The sequence below is a fragment of the Branchiostoma floridae genome, chromosome 19 (genome assembly GCF_000003815.2).
Source record: "Branchiostoma floridae strain S238N-H82 chromosome 19, Bfl_VNyyK, whole genome shotgun sequence".
Classification (NCBI taxonomy): Eukaryota; Metazoa; Chordata; class Leptocardii; order Amphioxiformes; family Branchiostomatidae; genus Branchiostoma; species Branchiostoma floridae.
The window spans coordinates 8,326,624-8,349,359 of record NC_049997.1 but is presented as its reverse complement, the minus strand read 5'-3'; the positions used below and the strand labels follow the sequence as shown (position 1 = coordinate 8,349,359).

The window sequence follows — 22,736 nt, the reverse complement described above, 5'->3', positions numbered from 1 at the left end:
ATCCAGAAGATCGTCACACAAAAAATAGGATATACGCTCGGGACAAACGAAGAATCTTAATCCAAGCAAGCAGGGCGATATGATAATGATTATGATAATGAACGCCACGCGAAAAGCTACAGGTGTATCATAATTAGATTAATGACGTAATTGCATCATATAGCGGTGCAGGTGTTCGACATGATGACGTCATGGTTTGGATGCCGGTAGTTCTCGGCGCAGGTGCGCAGGACAGCAGCGCTTCTGGATTTTTGCGCCATACTTGAAACGAAGATTGGTAACAGCCGTACGGCTGGAATATTCTTGAGTCTATCGTCGTTTAGGTGCATTTCTGGAACAAGCGAACATGTGTATAGAAAACCTGACCTAAAGTTCCTCGGCTGGAAGATGGACGTAATTTGCAACGCAGGTGGCGTGTCAGAAGAGCCGGTACAAGTTGTGGACATCACATCGGGATCTCATTTAGAACTTGCGTCTCCTGCGTCAGGCGTTCCCGAGAAGCTGGCTCAAAATGTCTGCTTCCAGCCCAAACCGTTTCCAGCGGAGTTCTGCAACGTGGAAAAGACGCAGGAAGGACCAGCGAGGCATGGTCATGCGTTTGTCGGGGAGGGGTTCGTCCAGCCACCGCCTGCGAGCACACACCATCACGGTAACTTCGTTACCTGTGGAAGAGGAGTAGTGGACTATGACAACTGCTCGCAATATCGTCCATTTTACCCCGGCGTGCCTTGGCAGTCGTTTTTCCTCGGCGGGAATACCGTGAGTTCCTTCACGACCCTCGGGGCCAGGTGCAGTACCGTCCCGTCCGTGCGACCTGCCGTGGCCGCTCACTCCCTGCAGAGCCCGTACGTCAGCAATCACGCCCGGCCGGTCCCCGTGCCTACCCCTCCGCCTGAAAACGACGACATCGGCTACCTCCGAGGACAGGGGTTTCTTCTCTCCGTTCCTTCCATCCCGAATCTTGGTCCAGAAGATGGCGACAAAACCGGACATCTTACACAAGACATTTCGCCTTCAAGCACGGCTTGCGTTGACCTCGAGAGCTTCTTAGAAAAAGATGACGACTCTCGCTTGACTCCGTCCCCGGAAGAACCAAACCCTCCACCGTACGTCGGTGAGGACTTCGTCGGGCGTCACGTCTTCCGAGGCCCGCCCGCTGCAGTCACGTATCCGACGCCCAAGCCCGAGCTGCTCAGCGATGTCTTGCGGAAGGAGGGCGGCTCTCTGCCCGTGCCCGTTGCAATCGTGCGACGCCGGCGACGGTCTAGCGGCAGTAGTTCGCTGTCAAGTCATGATGACCCAGAAGACATTATAGCAAAGGTAATCCTTCTCTTCTTCTCATGTAATCACTACACTGCACTACACTTCAGGTACACCTGAAAATAATACTCTTTCATAACAAATAGTCAGCTAAAATGCTTTTTTTTTTGTTCTTATTATTTATAGTTCTTCAACATAGAAACAGAACAAATGCTTTAATACCCTTGTTTTTCTTGTGATAAATTCGATGCAATTTGAAGCATTTCATCATTGTTCATACATGCCCATTTCTTCATTTTCTTATCGCTTCAAAATCATCGATAGAAAATAAGGAAGACAGAAATCAGCACATCATTTCAATGAACACTGCCCCATCTCTCTTACTGTATGTTGTATAGCGAATTGTTTACAAATTTGTTTATTTGTAAATATGTAAATGTTTTTCTCGTGACCTAATTAACAGAGACGTGAAGCGAACGCCCGTGAACGCCAGAGAGTACGCAACTTGAACACGGGGTTCGCCAAACTGCGGCGTATGGTGCCCTCCCTCCCTCCCAACCGTAAGCCGAGTAAAGTGGACACCCTGCACGCCGCCATGGACTACATCCGCACCCTACAGTACGTACTACAGGAGGCGAACAGGTCCCCAGTGGTTCCGTTGGCTCACGCCGTAAGGTTTCCGGGGTTTGACGTCCCCAATGAGAACGTGACTGTCGTGTACGGGACGTCAGGTGAACCAGTGAACATGCCGCTGGACCCCGCCCCTCTACAGGTGAGTTGTCCTTGAGCTATTGTGTCTTGAAGTGTGTGGAAACAATACCCAAGTTTACTCATGATTTCTCCATCCCTAGGACTTACGTAATGTTTGATCTCCAAGCAGATCCTACGGTGCCATAAGATAGTATCAAAGCTGGCCAAGGAGTATAGCCGGCCAAAGGGAGTCAAACGGGCACCGGAGATACTATATTACACCACCGTGGATCTGCTTTGAGATTACGTTATGCTAATGTTGTAGGAATGCATTGCAATGATATTTTGTATGAGTGTAGGTGTTGGGGAAGGCGGAGGTCAAGGACGTCCTAGCGGCTTTCCTTGTTACTACAACAGAACTTCAGTTTTATGTTTGTATTTCTTCGATATGTTTGTGTATCAACCAGTTTAAGCTATGAATCTAGCAAATTAATTTCCCTTTCTCAGAATAAACCATAAATCTGAATATCTATCATTTTTGTTAAGTCAAGTATGTCTTCCGATTACAAAACAAACCATCTTTGGACTGAAGTTCTGAAATATGATAAACTATACGACTTTTTATAACTCAAGTGTATGATTTGTTTACAATTCAGAGATATATTCCAGTCAAGAGGCCCCATAATATGGTGTACTGAATTCTGTATGGTTTCTACTTAAAGATATTTAAAAATTATCAATGTGCTTGAGCCCTACTTAATTGATGTACATCTCACCACAGGTCCAGGCGGTAGCTGTACCCGGAATGGAACACTTCCTACTTCAGCACAACCACCGGTCAGAGGTACGTGCTGTTTTCGTACCATTCACTTTGTGTCTTGAAATCATTACAAGAGTTCTATTAAGGTTCTGGCCACTTTTGTTATCATCTATTTCTATTTTCTGTCTCAAAATACATTTGAAAACTTTGGATGCTTTCTTTTCATGCTCAACTCTTCGGAAAAACATTGAAACAAGAAAAATTCGAAAGTACTGTCTTGACATGGTGTTGAAAGTTTACAAAGAAGCCAGCAAGGATGATGATTTTAGGTCGAAAGTGACAACAGAATCCCAATGACTGAGTTTCCTTAATTGACAAGACGCTAAAATTGTAACCAGGTTCTACATAGTTCACTTTTCATGATATGAAATTCAGTTCCGTCTATTTGATTGACGTGTTAATTCAGATAATCTATCCTGTGGTCTTCCCAGGACCAAGTCTCTTTGAAACCTTACTATCCCCACATTTTTGAGAAGATTAGTAACTTAAAGACGCGTGTGGTTGATCCGTCAAGCCAAGACAGGACCGGTAACAGTATCTTTTCTTGGCGGGTCGCAGAGAATGCCGGCTGTGCAGGGCGGAAAAATGTAAACGTCGCGATGTTTGCCAACCGGTGGCCGGTTTCAGCCGAAATGAATTGAACGATGTTAACGCTTCACGAAACAGTGGACGGCCGCGTGATCAAAATATATCAAAGAGATCAGAAAGAGAGAGAAAAGTTCTTTTGTTTAGAAGATCTCAAATTTGCGATGATCTCTGATATGTGAAGACAAATTTGAAGTATACAGAAGACCGTGAATATTAATGACTTATGAGTATCGATTAATACTATCAAAATCATACATTTGGGTGTTGATTATTAAGAAAAAAAGTTCCACAAAAGACCACACGCTTAGTGTGTAATGTCCATGGGTGGCCTAAATCGTACCTCCGTGTCGAAAACTTTGTTTCCGCACAACAAATCTGAACGTTTATGAGCAACATTGATTGTAAATTCTAATCACTACTAGTTTGTTTTGGGGTTAAAACTGTCTTTTTGTAACCATATCTCGCACATGACTTTAGTCAAACATAGGTATATCATCATTATTTGATTTGATTTTATATGTGATGTCATTATCCCTTTTATCTATGAATGCATCCACCCTTCTCATTCATTCATTCATTCATTCCATCAGCCCACACAAGCCTCCCTCTTTTCATCCCTTCTGCCATCCCTTTATAATTTCATCAACCGAAACATTTATTCACTCACTCACTCACTCACTTCCGGATCCGACACACCATTATGTCGAAAGACTTTTAGTGGTATACGTAAGGTTAACGTTATGCATTTGTATTTGCACTGAACATCTTCTGTTTCGTTTGGTCACAAAATGATCACTTGTGTCGTTCCAGGGTGGTTCTAACCGGCATGGCGAGCAGTTGTACCTAGATCACTTCGGACTCAGGAATATGGATAGACAAGGTGAGTAAATACACGCGCAACAAAACTTTGTTAGAGTCAAGAAAGAAATTTGTGGGGGAAAACCTTAACGATGCAACAAATAGAGATAGAGTGTAAGGAATATACAACTAACCAAACCAAAATCCTTAAATCGATGTTGTGGGTGCACCAAACGTTAGTATTAGCAGTGACTTTGGGTCACTTGAATAGCCATCTCTGATCTGCGGTCTTAACAAACGTTTTGCTTCCATGATGGCTCAGTCTGCCTCGCAGGAGTCTAGATTTTTGTAGGACGTCGAACGATTTTGACGTCTTAGAATACTCAAGCAGGTTGAGACGAAACCAACCACTCGACAAGGATCTTTGACAGCTTTTCCTGTAACGAAACAACTGAATTTTGGGCAATACATGAATGGTTATCCCAATGTTTACGATCGCACAACGATGGTACGATTAATGTAATGGGTCCTAAAGAAAGACTCAACCAAAAAAGACGCTGTGTCATCATGTCTATAGTCCCAGGAATTCCCACATATCCGGATCTAATTTCGTATCTGTCCCTATTTTCTACTAAAGACAAGCAAGACAGTAGCAGTCACCCGTACCCCATCCTCCCCTGCCTTTGTCAGTCTGTTTGTTGTTGTTCAGCTTGACAGAGATCCATCTAGATCGTCTCGGCTCCACTGGCCTTTGTTGTGCTCAATATCAGATGTAAATGGTCGGGGTATCAAGTCGGTATAACCGATATCACCATCCCGGTGGCCATTGTATAGCTCTCTGGTTGTGGGACACAAAATTACCGGTATAACTGTATCATGACACCTGTACGGACAGGTAAGGGCACAGGTACATCACCTTTGGGCAGGTGCGCTCTGTTGTACCTACAGTCACTTGAGGTCATCAGTTCCAAAACATCATATCTTAACCGTCATAAATAAGTATAGTAACTTTCCAACAATTCTCTAAAGGAATTTGAAGTTTGAAAGAGATTAATGATGAATTCCAATCGTTGTTTGGAAACGTCTTTCTTGACCTAGTTTCCCATTGATGGAAGGTGTCGAGTGCTGGATGAAACCCAACCATAAACAATGTGACCGCGTTCATCAGTGTACCGGCGCGACCATACAGACATCAACCGATGTCTGTGTTTTTCTAACCGCAGAAGAAGTGTTGAAACATATGGTTTATATGATACACTTAAGATAGCAGCAGCATATGGGCAGAGACTTGCTTTGTATGGACTTTTAATGGTGATAAAGAGGATTCGTGAAAGACCGTGAACGCTGCATATGCATATTGTCGAAGTCAACACATTATTACACAGTGTCGTTAATATTGATTACTACCTCTGTATGGAAAATTGAGGTATTGTGTTAATATCCAAGCAGACCCTACAATAGCACAAGATAGTATCAAAAGCTAGCAGACTAGGCGAAAGTGTGTTTCGCTACCCATGGCGTATCCTACCGTAGGATCTGCTTGGAGATTAGTATTGTGTGCGACAGTATGTACGTTCTGTGGCAGATGTAATTGGCTGCCATTTTTTAAAAGATACAAGATATGAAAAAGTAGGTTGGTTAAAACATTTAACCTGAAATGCTGTCATTATTTTACAGTTAACCAAACTTCTTTACCGACGCCGGTTTTCTACAACGAGTTGAGCATTGGGCAAACGGCAGAGGTTCAACCCGCTTAACGGAAACTGTAAGGAAGAAGGCGATTGGTGTGGAGAAGAAACAATCCCAGTATTCCTTGCGACGCGTTACCTTGGCAACGTCCACTAACCACATCCAAGAAACAGCTTAGCTGGCATGATTATGTCAAAAGATGTTTATGAAATCTTCTCCCGTGTAGTGAGGAAAAGAAAGGGAAAAGTAGTCCCTTGTGTCTTTAATATTAATGTTATATAGAATTTATTTATGCCGTTTCAAAGCAATATGTTTCAGATCTAGACCTGTTTTGTTGACAATAAGTGGAGACCTAGAATCATACACCTTTAGAAAAAGTTGCAAGGCAAACAAAATTATGCTGTATATTTTTCGTTGATTTTATTTGTTTTACTTTTAGTTCTGTTCACAATTTTGCTTTACTTCTAAAAATAATGCGAAGTTAGCATTTTTCGTTCCATTACTAGAGACTATACAATACAGATGTATGAATGAAACAGACCAAAGAATTATCTTACAAATGTATCCCTGTTATGACGTATGATCATTCCGTCCTACTTTATTCGTTTAATATCATTTACGTCTGAATATATAAATTATCGATATGTCCGTAACAGACCAAGAATGCGGACGAACTGTCATCACCAATTTGTTTGTCAACATTAGCATAATGGTATCGTCTGCGGGGCGACATGAAACCGAACCGTGTACCGGATTTACCGTACAATGGGAACAAACTGATAAGAAGAGCAAAGCTTGCAAAACTGTGGCCGGCCGAGAAACTAAGATGAATTTTGTCAGCAAAAAAATTCTGACTCTGTAATTGCTTTTCGTTGTTGGCCAACATAAGTTATTAAAATACACTTGACACAGTTAGCACCATGTGATTATTTCGTTCATATCCTCGTTTTCCCGCTTATACTATCTGTGTAGATTTCAAACTTAGATCAAAGGATACACCACAATGTCGGATGCGCCAAAGCTGTGTTGATTGTTTACAAAATAACGGTTTGTATACATGTCATCAATTTCTGCAGTGTATAGATTAACAGCTAGGTGGCAATGCTGCACAAAGCAGGTTGTCTATTCCTCAAAATGTCCTCAATCTCTGTGCCTTTTACTGACATTGATGTACGAGGCAGAAACATTGCTCCGCTTCATAGCGTGAGTATTATAGAAAGTATTCTTCTTCCCAAACATATCAGTGTTGCCAGCTGAGTGTTACCGTGTCACATTCAATCGTTAAGACCAATAATGGATTATGTCAGTCATTTTCGCCATAAAAGCAAACTTGTCAGCACTGCTTCCCAGTCAACATGCTTGTATGAATCCTTGCTTCTACATTGTGGATATGTTTATTGTTTTATGGGATACACACTACTGCTGTAGGCCCAATCTCCCAAGCACCAGCGCCCCCCAAACATACAGCACATGCCAGAAATAATCATTGATTCCAAGTGGCATTATTCGCAACAAGCACATAGATAACATGCACACCGATTTAGGAAGTACCTGATTTCCATAAGGTCATTCTGCCGGTAGTAAATAAAAGAAACAAAAGGCAATATATCAGTTGACAAAGATTGTAGACCCACACCCAAGCCGGTGACGTACCTGCTCATATTTAGCAACAATATTGGAATCATCATCTTGGCCGTGACTACGTGTCAAAGGTCGTGAACTCGCCATGAAATGTCACAAGGATGTACCCGCCATGGCTGCAGGTTTCCCTGGCTCCTTCCATACGTACAAACAGCACAATAATCTCCTCTATTTCATAGGATTCACAACATAGACTGCAGTTTTAGGAAGGTGAGTAGCTTTCGTATAATTTTCATTTTTGTCCAGAATCATCATATTTTGGTTACGGTCTTAGAATCATTTCTGAAACCTTCATTCCCTATCCATAGATTTGTAACGTTAGTATATAGGTCAAGTGCCGTGTCATTGAATGAAAGATTTCGCGTCAAATAGCAGTCACTGATGCACTGGACACGATGCCTAATTGGTGATCTTACAAAAAATCTGACTTATGATAAAGACTGAAAATTGCTGACATCTTGGGAAAATCATTATCTGTTTAGGGGTCGACGTGATTCATCAACTTCTCGTGGATTTTTTTTTCTTTCAAAACCGGCCATGCATGTAAATGTATGAATACATGATGGATAAACCAGCAAAATATACATTTAGGTCGGAAACACTTCATTTCGTTCTCATATAATAAATGAACAGAAGGTGGGGTAAATGGACTTGTGTGAAGAATGATAACAATCACTTTATGGTACCATGAATGAAAGCAGAAAAAATTATTTGTACATATCTGATTAGCACCCCCTTTGATCAATAATGGTTTGTCCCCTGCAGCGTGATTATCTGTATGAAATTAGGTCAGTGACCGGCGCAGGGGTCAATCAATAATGACTAAATCAGGAATAATCGAACTGTGATTTGATCGATATTGTCTAGTTTCTCTCGGACAGCTTACGTTTTCTTTAAAAATATGATTTCTATGTGCTTTATGGTGAATGTCAGAGTCTCCTGTGAAGGCTACGCAGCCATAAACAAGTCGGGTGTGTGCGTGACCTGCGTACGAAAATTAACGTAACCCCAAATAACCTTTTACGTCAACCACCACTACAAAAGCCGGATTTCCTATTTGAAAACCCTTCATCCAAAGAAATACCACATTCCTTTTCTAACGATATCTTCTTGTGGCTACTAAATATGATTAAACCACACTGAACCCGTATGGAAAGAAAGCCTTTGGTAATTTTGCGCCATGTTTTGACTGTACAATATAGTATTAGTAAAGGCCGGATGCATTTTGAAGCCTCGGGTAAACTTGCACTTGGCCTAGACGGCGTGATCAGGTTGAGGGAAAATCCATTAGATTCTTCGACATGAGCAAGAGCAACAGCTTTTCAATTCATTTTCTCGCGGAATTTTAGGTAAGGGGGGAATTGGGAATGAACTGTCCCGAAATTTTGGACATTGAGTAGAGATAGAATAAACTGATTCCTACATATTGACACTTATTTCAAGTGAGGGTGGAATTGGGGTCACTGAGATTACTGAATAAAGAAAAATTACTTTATGCTAGTTCGTTTATTTATCTATTTTTATTTTCTTACTTTTTTTAAGTTGAATGGTCAAAACGTCGATCTATATATTCAAAAAAGGAAAGGACTTTTGGTGGATAACAAAATGCGATCGCTTAGTTGTTTTCAGCTTCCTGATGTTGACTTTATTGATCACTTCAAATCAAATCCCTTTAAACCGTTAGTACAGAACAGATCCTGCATTATTATTCATATTTACAAATTTCTTAACGTGTCTTTGGTTTTAGACGTGTTAACATTCTCTGAAACGAGATTAATTCTTCAAATACGGTTACAAATCAGCTGTAACGTTATACATATTACATCGGTACGTAAATACATGTACATCATTGTACACAAACATGAATCAATGCCACCTATCGATTCCAGTATGTAATTGCAGCGTGAATGATGTTCAGTCCAACGACTAAAGACACAATTTCAAAACTTCTCCTTGCATATTATCACATCTCATTCTCGTCGATAAAAACGATATATCTCTTAGTTTGTCTATTCATTTATTATAATGAAAAGGTACAAAACACATGAACTCAAAAGGGCTTATATTAGCGTCACCACTGGAAGATGAAAGCAAATTACAAGAATACAAATCAAGATTCTTTTACAAGAGTCATTTTTGTTACGTGAAAATTCTTCGTAAAAAGAAAGCACCATCATAACCCACTTATACATAGTTTTTAACATGAAAGCCATGGTAAAACATCATTATTTTGAAGAGAAACCCTCGAGGCATTACCCTAACATTTAGTACATAGGTTTTTTGGCAACGCCACTGGTGGGAGACTTTAGGTTCACTCCAGCGGCGAAGTTGAATTTTCCCACATAGTCTCCGACCCCAGCCTCCTGCTCGCCGCCCCAGCAGTGCACCAGCACCGTTAGGGACGTGTGCTTGTCGCACATAGACTCGAGCCGCAGGCTGTTCAGAGGGCGCTGTTCGGGGCTACTGGCGATCACGTTGGGACTGTCCACTTCGCAGGGGGTCTTCAGGCATGCGTACTGGGTGTAGGCGCTCAGTCCTGACACGCTCAGCACGGACGTTTCCACCTGTAAAGGAGGGGTGTTATGTAATTAGATTTTTTCTTCCTTCCTCAAGTTATTTCAGTCCTTGCATATGTATTGCCTTTAAACATAAACTTTTTACCTGATCTAATGACAAGTTTTTATGCTTCAGAAATTTGATCTTTTCGCAAAGATGGTAATGTGTTGGGTGTATGTGCCTGTCTGTGTTTGTGAACAACATCGCTAGATATTGGTAGGCGTTGGCAAAAGAAAGACGCGTTTACGTTATGAGCCCCCTGGTGGATTTCTATGGTACCGCAGTGGAACATTTCGGTTTTGATACCTCGTGTCCTGGACGTATTAGTCGTGATTTTGAGCAATAGATTACATTTCCTCTTTGCGTCCTTTTTCTATATTTTACTCTACAAATATAAACAAACAAACAATCAGGTTGTTTACTTACCGACAGTAGGTTTTCTTGTTCGGCGTTCGGACAGAAGGGGATGGTCATCTGTGCGGACGTCAGCGAAACCAGCTCCAGGGGCGCGCGAAGGCTCACGGACTGGATAAGATGGTGGACACACTCGTCCTTCACGTAGATGGGGAAATGCCTGGTGTCGATCTTCTTTGGCTTCTCCTGTTGCGAAAAACAAACGCGCGTTATTTTTACCTCCGTAAGAGTGAGTGTATTGTAATCAGTTGGTTTGTTTGGTTGTTTGTAGGCATGTGTGTCGCCATGGGTATTTCAATGCTAGACACGTCGGGGCACGACCGTAAAATGAGTTATACTTACAAGAAATGACCTAGAGAGTCTGAAGGTTGACAGGAAGTGCGTGGAAAGATGGCCCAAAAGGTCGGACTTGTGGAGTCATAGGAAATACAGTTCAAGGGGTGGTAGAACTAGCTTTCGCGCATACCTGTCTGTAATGACATTTGGTAGGCCAGCAGGTCGATTTTCTAGAAGAGCACTCACATATAAGACCAGGATTAAGCAGTTTTTACATTTTTTATTTACCTTGATAACCTTCCTGGTGTCGTTGGGCTGACGGAACTCAACAGTCACGGAGTACGCAATTCCGAAGACGTCACCGGCCCGTGTGTAGATGTAGAGCTCAGAACAGCTGACGTCAGTGACTATGCACCGTGCTGTCACTGCCTCCCCCTCTACGTTGTTGCTGCACAGAACTTCGTTGGAATCATTCAAACCCTGCAAAAGAAGATTATGTAAAGGAGTTGCTTTCAGAAATACGTACAAGAGAAAAGTTTAGCTAGTGGCTCATTTAATTGACACAAATGACAGCTTATTTTCTGATTTGCATTGTCTTTCTTTAAGTTGATAGGTCCTTTAAAACGTATGATGATGATATCCATAACTTTACAGGATCGATTTTCAGTGTGGGTAACATCTCAATACATCGCAACTGTATCTGGATCTCTATAGCATCAAGCAGCATCTTGTTATTTTACACTAGACGACATGTGAAACCTAAGTAATCGGTGTCTAAATCAATCTAACTAAAATAACTAAAATTCTTTCAGACAGAGAAACACAAGAAGATAGTACTTCTTGCTTTATTTTTAAGAGTATTTTAATGTGTTTATGACGTTATTACCTTCTGAGGGTTGTCGGTGACGTAGAAGTACACCACTCCGTCCTGCACGTTCCAGGCTGGGTTGTTCAGCAGCACCAACGTCACTTCCGCTTCCTGTCCCTGAGAACGGAAATGAGGTCATAAATGTGTGGATACATCCTTGGATACATCAAGCTACTCTCCAAGCAGGGGTTATGTCGGTAGACCTCAAGAAACAGTACAAAATAGAAAGGCCGATTTAAAAACGCATAGAAAACGTCCAAAATCAGCCGGAGCCTAACCTCTTCTTGGAGAGTAAACAGAATTTTCAATGGCGCAAAGATCATGTAACCTTATCAGACAACCGTAAATAGTTAGTTTCCAGGCAGACGTGTTGGCTGGGTGACAAAAGAGAAGAATTTGGCCAAATAGGTACAAATAAGTTGCCATGGGATTTCAGTCAGTCTGTTAAAGTCTATCCAGCTATCCCGCCGTCCGATCAGTTCACTCCTGGGCCAATTAACTCCTACTAGACTTTTATTCCTAACCTGGCTAAAGTCCCCTATTACTATTCTGCCAAGTGAGAGTTTGATAGAGACCAAAAAATGTATTCAAAACACAAGATTGTCGTGTACGTACCATGAAGTGGTTACATGTGCTGGCGATGAAGAGGTCCGTCTGTCCGGGCATGGCCAGAGTCGTGTCCGGAGCGGTGTACGTGAACCTCATCTCCTCGTTCTGGACCAGCCGCAGGGGCCGTTTGGACAGCGGTTTGTGTATCGCAGCTGAAAAGTAAAACCATGAATCGATTTACTTGTATTCATGTCAACAACAGCCAGATTAAATCTGGCTTATAGCAGCCCGCCCAATATCCATTGGCCTACAGGGAGGCTAGGGGCCAGTTATAGCCATGGACAGCAGAGTTTGTGTTGCACAGACTATGTCAACAACACCTTCATCCAAACGTAATAAACTCAATAAATTCAAACGTTAGATCATAACATAGATCAGTGGAGTATAGATCGCCAAAAAGTTGGAAACTGTTGCACAAGCGGAGAAGAAAGGCCTTGAAGTTGTTAAGATGGTTACAGGCGAACGAGAAGGCCGTGGTCTGGCTATAGTACCGGGGGTACCGGCGCGGAACGATATGATGATGATGTAAAGTTGTTAAGGATCACGTTTCTGGGATGTTGTTTAATAATCCCGTAGTACGTATCACAAATTTACACTTGGTGGTGCAATTTTACAGAAAAAACGTTGGACACAGACGGATACCCATCAATCGTCTAATCATCAATCGTTGCCCCACATCTTGCCACAACGCCGCAAGGCGGCAATTCGAATTCATTAAGCATAATTATGATAATAATGCCATCAGGTGATGAAAAGTCTTCTAGACTTTTGAAAATCTACTACTCTTTTCACAGAAACCTTGGATTCAAGATAGTTGCGATCGTGCTTTCCACACACATTAAGAACATATCGTATTTCAAGAAAGGAACTGGAATTTGCACCTTACCGACTTGCACATCTGAAAACTTTCAGAGCTCTCTGCCAATTAATCAGCCTTTTATGTTTGCCTAATAGGCATAACTTAAGCCCAAATGGAGATAATTTGTGGTTGCCGAGCGTTATTGATTGATTAAGTCTTTCCGGATTTCCTGGGGCGTTCAAACCTATTTAAAGACACCCCCGTCTATTGTCCCCTGTGTAAAGGTAAATAATCTTCCTACATTGTCTCTAGTCTTGTGACCATCACATGAGGTGTCAGGTATCACACTGATCGCTATCTTAGTCTCGTGATCATCTCGTGCTTTGCTTTTGGAAGACAATAAATTGAGCGACTTTCCGTAAGGATATCAAAATGCCAATGATGACACATAGGTAAAAAAAAAATTCACAAGCCTTCCTCATTATCTTATCATATTTCATTAGAATTTTTGCTCGTTGAAACCCCCTTGATAAATTGTGCATACACATGTATATCCCTAAGTTTCGTAGAGAAAAGAACAGATTTAGGACTGTATCTAATATATTACACTAACGAAAAACATAGACACAATGAACGAAACTATAGACAAAAAACTGAGGATTGGGATTATGATTACAGAAGTATTACCATGAATTCGTCTAAACGGACAAAGCAGCAATGAGATAAACGCTATTCGATAACATCCAACGGACAAAAATCCCACAACAATCGCCATTTTGTACAACTGACATAAAGAATACTCCCGAAAAGCAAAGCCTACCTTTTTATAGTGCTTAACTCTTATACACTCCCCTTGACGAGTCAAAAGAATTCGCCAGACAAAAAAAGAAAGAATTTCGAACATGTTCTTACCTGCATTACAACAAGCCAAAGCAGCGAGGATCCCCATCAGTACTGTAACGTGACGCGCCATGGTTGTGTGATTGTCTTCGGGTTCTCTGGGTACGCGTTGATCGCTGTATTAGAAAGACAATTCAGTTAATAAAGAGTTTTTAATTGCTAGATCACCGAAAATGCACACAAGAAACTACAATAATAGAAACGGATGGATAAAGAAAAAGGGACAGCGGACTCAAGTTATGCACAATCTTTATACTTGCATGCCGTCACTTGTATATTATGGAAAATCAAATATTTGACAAGACACTTTACTAAGTCTAACGTCCAGGGCAAATTGTTATCAATGATTGCTTACAACAAGCATAAAGAGATATATGGCAGAAATACTAGTTGATCGTTTTTAGGACTGAAAATTCAATTCTTTTATCTTGTTATAGCTGTACTTACTGATACTTCGCCCCTTTCTACTACGACGTATGGTCACTAATCAGCATCTTGTCGTTCAAATATGGATAACAGTGGTTCTAAGCAAGCAAACACAGTTTCTTTAAAAATTTCAATCAATGATAAAGACAGAAAATGCAGGCATACGCCGAAAAATAGATACTTACCAGAAACGAAGCCTTCTGAGTCCGTGTGCCGTAGTGAAGTGTGCGGTGGTGTGGGGAAAGTCCTTTTAAAGCGGAGCAAAGTTGTCTTACAAGTTGTCTGGTGCAGTCATATGACAGTCTCGTGCTTTCACGGTTCTGTGGCCCGCATTTACACCACACAGCTTCCATTGTATCAAATCTCGTGCACGAGTAGTCTTCCCCTAGGCTCATTTCGCGGCATTCCACTAGCCTCCACCAGGCCTTCCTACGGGGTTGTGGGGCTCGTAGACTTCCGGGAAAAAACCGAGAAATTGTCCAGGGGAGTCAGTTCACGTTAAAGTTCATGCTTCCCCTCCGGAGCTCACCAACTCCTCTGGTAGCCAAAAATCGTGGCAAATTATTCTATAAAAGAACAATAGCCAGTGTAGTCAGTCTTGTAGAGACTAGTCTTCCACGAGCGCTGGCGCCGAGTCGGTTATTGTTGAAGGGCGGAGGAGATCGCGTCTGCGCCCGCTAGTAGAAGTGGCATAAAAACCCTCTCCTAAATGCTAAAAACCGTGAACCAGCACTTCCCCCAACAGTATCCGTCAGCGCTCGTGAAAGGCCGCGAAGGAAAACAGTATCTACCAGACTTCATGATTAGGCTGCTGGAAAAATAGTCGAAATTTCCCCAAAGGCTTAGTGTCTCTCATACTAATTACGTTAACTAAAATGTAGAAAATTTAGCCAAATTTTGAGGGTGATTTTGTCATGCGCAAGTACAATTCTTTGAGTTTGTATGTTGTTTTGTTTCGTAGACTACTACACAAGTCACCAACAGATTATTGTCTTAATTACGATCTTACTTATCTCAATACAGGTAATTATAGTAATCATCTCTGTGTTCCGGTTTAGGCCACGATGTCCCAGATCATCGAATATGCAAGTGATTAGATAAAGTAAGAATATTATCGTCTCTGACTAGTGCCATTGACAAAAGTCGCAAAGTACTAACTTACAAGTGGACTCACAGAAGCATGACCCCATAGGCTGCTGGAAAATATTCGAAATTATGGGGTTAGTAATTAAGTGTCCGCAATGCTAACTACGCTAGCTAAAATGTAGATAAATGTTGCCAACTTTGAAGAATATTTTGCTAGTGAAGTTTGACCACTCGATGGATTTATTTGCCCGCACAAGACCAGGGCCCTTACTGTAGGCTAACTCTATTTTTCCATAACCCCTTTTTACTCCCTTTCCACTATGACGGCGCTCTCGCCGCGCTCTCTGCGACTGTATTCATATTCAATCTCCTGGCAGGGCTACCGGTGGCATAAGGATTTTAGCTGACCAAGAAGTGTTTTGTAAAAAAATCGGAACAAAATTGAGGTGTAACAAAAATTGTCGTATTGTCCATGAAATGAGAGAGGCTGGTGTCTGTGTTTTTGGAACACAAAAAGTTGTCTGACTTGTCTGTCTGTAAAGTCACATGGAAATCTCGTGATGCCCCCCTGCTATGTCATGCTTCTGTGAGCCCACTTTAAGACAGTACTTTGCGACTTTTGTCAATGGTATTAGTTAGAGAAGACAATATTCTTACTTCATGAAATCTCATGCAAATTCAGTAGTCTGTGACATCGAGGTCTCAACCGGAACACAGAGATCATTACCTGTATTAAAATAAATGAGATCGTAATTAAGACAATGATACTCTCTGTTGGTGACTTGTGTAGTCTACGATACAATACAGCATACAAACCCGAATAATGGTATTTGTACATGACAAACCTTCTAAGCTTTCTACTCATATACACTAGTTCCCCGTCAATATAATTCCGAAAGTCCTAGAATTTAGAATTTAAGAAGAGTGTCGTCTTGGACAATGGACTCAAGTGACCCCAACATATTTTCAAATCAATACGAGACGTACGAGAAGGAGACGAAAGCACCAAACACGTAAACAAACATGTTGGGGTTCAGTTGTTGACAATATGTGATATCATTTATTACATTAAACAAGAAGGTTAATATGTTTTGGGTGTGTTTGTGTGTCTGTGTGTCAGCTTGTCTGCCTTTGAAGGTCTCATTCATGTATTACTCCGAGGGGGTACTCCTAAAAGAGTGCCGAGCCAGAATATATATATGAACGGCTGCATGGACGCGTGTGTTTTTAGCGGCGAGAAATTCCCTTTCAGCCAGTCAAACTGTTCTCAAAAGTTAGATTGGTGAAAGTTTGTTTGTAACTGAAGAAATTACCAGTTGACCGCGCGCAATGTCGGAGGTACATAATTCTGGGTTCTGAGTGGTGCGGTTGTACACGAACAGCGAAAATGTGCCTCCTGCGGGGAGTGACAAAGTGTAGTTTTCTTTTTTTAGATTTTGTTTACTACTTCTTTTTTAATTTATTTTTTATTAAAAACAACAACAACAATGGTACATTTGTCAACCACCAAGACTAGTTTTTGTACAGTCGAGTACTATTGCACATGGAGGGATAACATATACTGGTGTGTCTAGACGAATTACATGTGTAACTTAACATGCAGTACATGGGCAGTGGAACAGTCAGGAAAGACAAATACATGTAGTAGTTTGTAATTGCTATAAACAAAGAACGTATGGTTTATTGGTCATTGGCAATGTTCTCTCATGATATAGGGAAATGTGCTCAACAAAGAATGAATAAAATGAGATTTCCTGTAGTTTCATTATGAACGCACCCATGTAAAAAAACGTTAAACTTTTTTTTTGTATTACTTTCAATGGAGTGATAAAAACTCATGAATAAGACCAGAACAGCTTAACTCAAGAAGCCTTGCATGGATCCTCGCGATAATTTGTAGGTGGGTAGGGGTCGGGAAAACGAAGGTCAAGGTTGATAATGGCCACCTAGTGGCTATCTAAGGTGCTGCAGCGAAATTTCCGTTATTGATATCTCTTGTACTGGACTTGTTGTAGTCGTGTTTTTTGAGAAGTAGACAGCACTTTGGGGCAGAGGCTAAGTGTTATGCGTTTGGGCCCTAATTGTTAATTATTAATTATACAAGTAAAAGACCTATAAGAGACTAAATTGTGCCGCCCGTATTATTCATTCATGCTTTCTTTCTATCTATCCATGAATGACAAGAATGGAGGACGACACAGACCATCCTGAGGATGAGATCACGTGCTCGTCACGTGATAACTTCGTGATTAACGAGTGTCCGTACTGCGACTTCAACTCCCAGTACAAGAAGAACCTCACACGTCATCTGAAGAGGGCCCACCCGCGCGAGAGGTTTTACAAGTGCAGCCACTGCCAGTTCACCACGCCGTTCGAGTGTGAGATGAACATACACAGCTCTAAACACAAAGGTCAGAAAACAAGTATAAGTTTGTTTTTCAAGGCGTTTATCTTAATCTGACTGACATTAGAAAACTTTTATAATGAACCAAAAACTTTTATCATGAACCAAAAAAAAAGGTTATTTTTTGCATTTGAATTAAATTAAAACATGTGGTCGAATGTGTTAGTAAACGTATACAATGGAAACATTTCTGTGTACTTTTACCTTCAAAGAAGAGAAACATGTTGTTTTTGCGTTGTTTCTTCTTCTTTCTATTCTTCTTCTCCAAACAAATAACTATTAAGGTTAATGACCTGGACCAGACGGCTGTTACCATGGTTACTGGTATAGTATCAGATATTGTAATACAATATTTAGGCTAGGTCTTATTGTTCTAGAAATTAGGATGTCAATTTCATTCTATATTCATAATCTGCATATGTACTATGTTTGATACTTGTTTTAGTAATTAGGATGATACGTTTGTTTCTTCTTTTTTTTGCCATACATTGTACCGTGTACGATCGTTGCGCAATAAAGTTCTTCTATTCTGTGATGTTCGGTTGCGATTGCTGAATGTAGCAAGTGACATGACAGGGGCTGGTCCCCATACCTACATTTGTATATGGATTTGATTGAGTAAGAATAATCAGAGCAGTAGTTTGATAGACCAGACCATCTGAACGTGAAATTATTTCTTTGTTTTGCGAGATGTTGCCCTTCTAGTTCCTCATATGTGGCTTTCAGAAAAGGAATCTCCAAGCAACATAAACCCGTTGTACTAACAACTTAAGTCTTATGTCTTGGACAGTCTTTATTGAAAAGTTCACCCAAAATTTCGTTCGTTCACAGTCTGGGCGATCAAAATCTACCGATGTCGTCACTGTGAGTTCGCCGCTACCCGCCGTAAGGCTCTGAGAGCGCACATGGCCAAACACACAAAACCGTACATGTGTGGGGAGTGCGGGTACAGGGCGGCGTACAAGTAGGTACTAGTAATAAGTTTATTGCAAGTTCTTGTCGGAGGTCTAAGTGCAAGTGACAAAAAAAATGACAAACCATGGTAAACAGTATACTAGTAGTAACTACTCAAGTCTAACGCTAAACTGTATCTTATCGGCTTTGACTTGGCTTCTATAGTAGCTATAGGGCCGACCACGATAGAGCATGTGAGTTGAAATTAGAACATTACTAATACTAGTAATCTACAGCTAACAATCGACAGATGAATGGACAGTTGTCTTAATCTATGTATATGTTAGGGAATGTTTGTATATGCATTGGAACCAGTAGAAAAATAGGTTCAAAAAGTGATCTCCAACAAGAAATTTGAAATAAAAATGTTTGACCTGCCCATAAATACTAGGTAGAGTTACTACCTAGCCGATTTGATGGTGATCGGTCGTCGTCTGTCGGACAATCCTCGCTTGTTCTACTTCTCATTGCAGCTAGGTGTCGCTGCCGCAATGATAAGAATATGCCTGTTTATCCGTTTTACAGTTGTTGTTTAGTTATTGTTGTTGTTTTTGTTGCATGTAACAGTGGGCGTATGGTATGGAATGTTGCAATGTATGTGCGTATGTAGATGTAGGTCATGTTGGTCATTATGAGCTATGAAGCTCTATGGGTATTGATAAAGAGTAAATGATATTTGTATTGTTAGAAGACTATATTTGTTTAAATCCACAGGTCAAACATGGCGTCTCACATGAAAATTCACATCGGAGAAAAACCTTACAGATGTACGCGCTGCTGCTACGCGACCGCGGAGTCGGCAAAACTTTCGCGTCACATGAGACTCAAACTGCACCGCCCCGAAGATCCGCAAGAGGGCGTCTACAAATGTCCGTGTTGCGACTTCATGTCTTCAACGTTGTCCGTCATGATTGTGCATTTTGCTACGCCAAACACGGACCACTTTTTGTGTAAGATTTGCTCGCACGTCATGGCAAACAAGGGCGATTACGAAGTGCACATGCACAGCCACATAGGAAATCAGTATTTCCCCTACCAAAACGGAAAATGTAACACGTTTTGGAAGCGTCGGCGTATGTACTGCACTCCAACGAAACTCGACGTCCGGACACCTGTAAAACCCCATATCAGTCCTCCAACTTATTCCGACTTCTACTGGTCAAAGAAACTGTTGAACTGCTGTTTGGATAGCCTTCGTCGCCCGACGTATTGGCTTTGTTACAAGGATCAACATGGGGATTTCTTGGCAACCTCAGAGAGACTGGATCGGTTACCCCTTTCACAACCGCCAGTGAGTCCAGAACACTTCTTGAACGACAAGAACTCAGAAAACCCTCTTGAAGATAAGGATTTTGGAAATGACCACAGTACTAAAGAAAACAATAACAACCACTGTTACCCTGTACTCTGTACACTCCTGACTACAGAGGTTAAGTAGACACACAGAATACAGACTCTGAATTGCATTCCATTCTTACAATCCAAAATGTTCTCTTCGCACGTTATAATATTCCCCAATCAGATAGCCTGGTATCCAGCCGTATTTGCTAAGAGGACAGAAGAGACTCGGGAGCTATAATACGGTTGGATACGAGGCTACCAAACATACGCACAATTCTACTTAATTTTATTGTCTATGACATTCTGAGAGAATTCTGACTACTTAGCGCTATACAAGCAGAACCCCTAGCAGCTATATGTTGTTACTGAAGTTAACGATGTTGTTGCTACTGTTGTTGTGACCTTTTGTTAGTTATAATTTCAAAACCATATCAAACAGAAATGTACACTGGTGAACTCACCACTGGTTCCATACAAATAGATGTAGCACAATGTTGTGATGATTAAATAACAGTTGTTGCATTTCGAGAATCAGATATAATCAAATTCCACTGCGTTAAACGGTAAACTACAAAGGATAAGGTAAAGGCGTGCCATTGAAGTCCATGTACGTTTACATGTATGTGTCACAGTAGAGATCACGATCCAGTAGAATCGCCGATTCTCCTAGGAGAGATCGCGATCGGAGTTTCTCCTAGGAGAGATCTCGATCGCAATCTGTACCAGTAGAGTCGCCGATTCAGGAGAAACTCCGATCCAATCTCAAATGATGCTAAGATGTAGGAAACAGCAATAATTTTTTTGATAAACAATGATTTTTTTAGTATCAGGGCTCGAAATACTGGGTGCATGTGCACCCAGGTGCACCCAAAATTGGAACTGTGCACCCAATTTTTTTCAGTGGGTGCACAGGGTGCACCCAAATATTTTCTTAGGTTTATGTATGTAAAGATATCAAGTATACTAGTATACATCATATTCTTGAAATCTAAGTGTTAGAAAGATGATAAAAATGTCTGTCATGGAACTTGTTTAAGAATTTGATAGCTTGTAACTAAGTTTTGTTGTCATTTTTGTCTGACATTCTATTTAAATTTTAGTGGTGCACCCAAAAATTTTTTGGTGCACCCAATTTTTTAAGCTGGGTGCACCAGTGCACCTAATCCTAAAAATGAATTTCGAGCCCTGCAGTATTAATGCAAACCTACTAACTCATTACCAACTACACTCAAGCCTACTTGTGTTACTTCTACAATGTTAACTTCACCGAAGACTACCACACTAGAGTCACTTCTGCAACTGTATTTTGACACCTGTTGATCACTTAACAATGCTTATTGTTCTTCTGTGAAATGATCCAGTACAAGTCTGACTGGTGAAATGTACTCAATAGGTGTGAAATTGTGAGTAATATCTTGAAACTCTGCTTGATCTTTTGACACCTGTATGGCGACTTTACAGTTGTTACTGCTCTTCATCAAAAGCCATGACATTTGCATAATGACATTGCCGACCGATGATGATGATGATGATGATGACATTGTTTGATGACGTGTTGGTGTCTTTCACAAATTATAAGATTTTTTCCACTACCTAATCAGAAATTACTTTATCAGAAATTAGTTTATCAGAAAACATACTTACATTAAATTTACCATGAATGATGGTGATGCTATATACTATAGTGCACCTTGAGTTAAGTTGCAGAAGTTACTCAAGTGTGGTAATCTTCGGTGAAGTTAACATTGTAGAAGTGACACAAGTAGGCTTGAGTGTAGTTGGTAATGAGTTAGTAGGTTTGCATTAATACTAAATAAAATCATTCTTTATCAAAAAAATTATTGATGTTTCCTACATCGGCGATTCTACTAGTACTGATTGCGATCGAGATCTCTCCTAGGAGAAACTCCGATCGCAATCTCTCCTAGGAGAATCGGCGATTCTACTGGATCGTTATCTCTACTGTGACATATGTTTATATTATGAAAATATATTGGTCCAATGACCGTTTATAGTTATTGTAGTTAATGTAGTACATGTTGTTATACGTGAAACGTAAAATATGTTGCAGTGTTATCTTGAAGTATGACTTCTGTAATATATCATGAAAGATCATTGTATAGTTTAACAAAGTTCTTAGTTATTTTGCGCACTGTACATAAACTGTACGTTCTTTAGATATGGGAAATAAGACTTCATAAGAACGCTTGCATGTTGTGTCTTTGTTTTCTTCTTAACAACATTAGCACATTGCTTTTACACAATACCACGTGAAATACTCGTGAACAGGCAATGGTAAGGCCCCATTACATCAGTGTGTTTTCCAAATACAAATATTATTGACATCTTTAAAGCGTTATGCAACTCCCAAATGTGTTTTGGTTACATCACTCTAGCAAGGGTAAAACACTGGCAGTTAAAATATTGATATTGTTGCCTATTCAAATGTCACACGCTTTTAAAGTAGTTTTGCTTACTGTACACTAGCGAAGTTTTAGTCTGCCGAGTCATCCGTCCAAATTTGATCTGTCATAGAGGGAACAAAGAGTTTTCGACATAATGAATGATGATCCACTGGCTACAAACCATTTAGCGGAACAAACTTGTGGATTGCTTT

At 40.8% G+C, this 22,736-nt stretch overlaps 3 protein-coding genes across 3 annotated transcripts; 2 read left to right on the top strand and 1 right to left on the bottom strand.

Moving 5' to 3' along the window:
- The first annotated feature begins 75 nt into the window (after nucleotides 1–75).
- On the top strand, nucleotides 76–6,760 carry LOC118406964. The gene is made up of 5 exons (XM_035807362.1): nucleotides 76–1,320; nucleotides 1,724–2,032; nucleotides 2,732–2,794; nucleotides 4,169–4,238; nucleotides 5,834–6,760. The coding sequence occupies exons 1-5, from the start codon at nucleotides 388–390 to the stop codon at nucleotides 5,911–5,913; spliced, it is 1,455 nt and encodes a 484-aa protein (XP_035663255.1). The 5' UTR covers nucleotides 76–387; the 3' UTR covers nucleotides 5,914–6,760.
- Nucleotides 6,761–7,582: 822 nt separating this feature from the next.
- On the top strand, nucleotides 7,583–20,543 carry LOC118406896 (zinc finger protein 578-like). Its single transcript, XM_035807292.1, has 4 exons — nucleotides 7,583–7,696; nucleotides 17,605–17,831; nucleotides 18,656–18,788; nucleotides 19,493–20,543. Exons 2-4 carry the CDS (start codon nucleotides 17,606–17,608, stop codon nucleotides 20,214–20,216), a joined length of 1,083 nt encoding a protein of 360 aa, XP_035663185.1. The 5' UTR covers nucleotides 7,583–7,696; nucleotide 17,605; the 3' UTR covers nucleotides 20,217–20,543.
- Nucleotides 9,485–14,627, bottom strand: LOC118406905. Its single transcript, XM_035807299.1, has 7 exons — nucleotides 14,520–14,627; nucleotides 13,921–14,024; nucleotides 12,216–12,361; nucleotides 11,619–11,717; nucleotides 11,021–11,212; nucleotides 10,469–10,642; nucleotides 9,485–10,050 (listed from the first exon to the last, which is right to left on the bottom strand). Exons 2-7 carry the CDS (start codon nucleotides 13,979–13,981, stop codon nucleotides 9,751–9,753), a joined length of 972 nt encoding a protein of 323 aa, XP_035663192.1. The 5' UTR covers nucleotides 13,982–14,024; nucleotides 14,520–14,627; the 3' UTR covers nucleotides 9,485–9,750.
- Nucleotides 20,544–22,736: the final 2,193 nt, after the last annotated feature.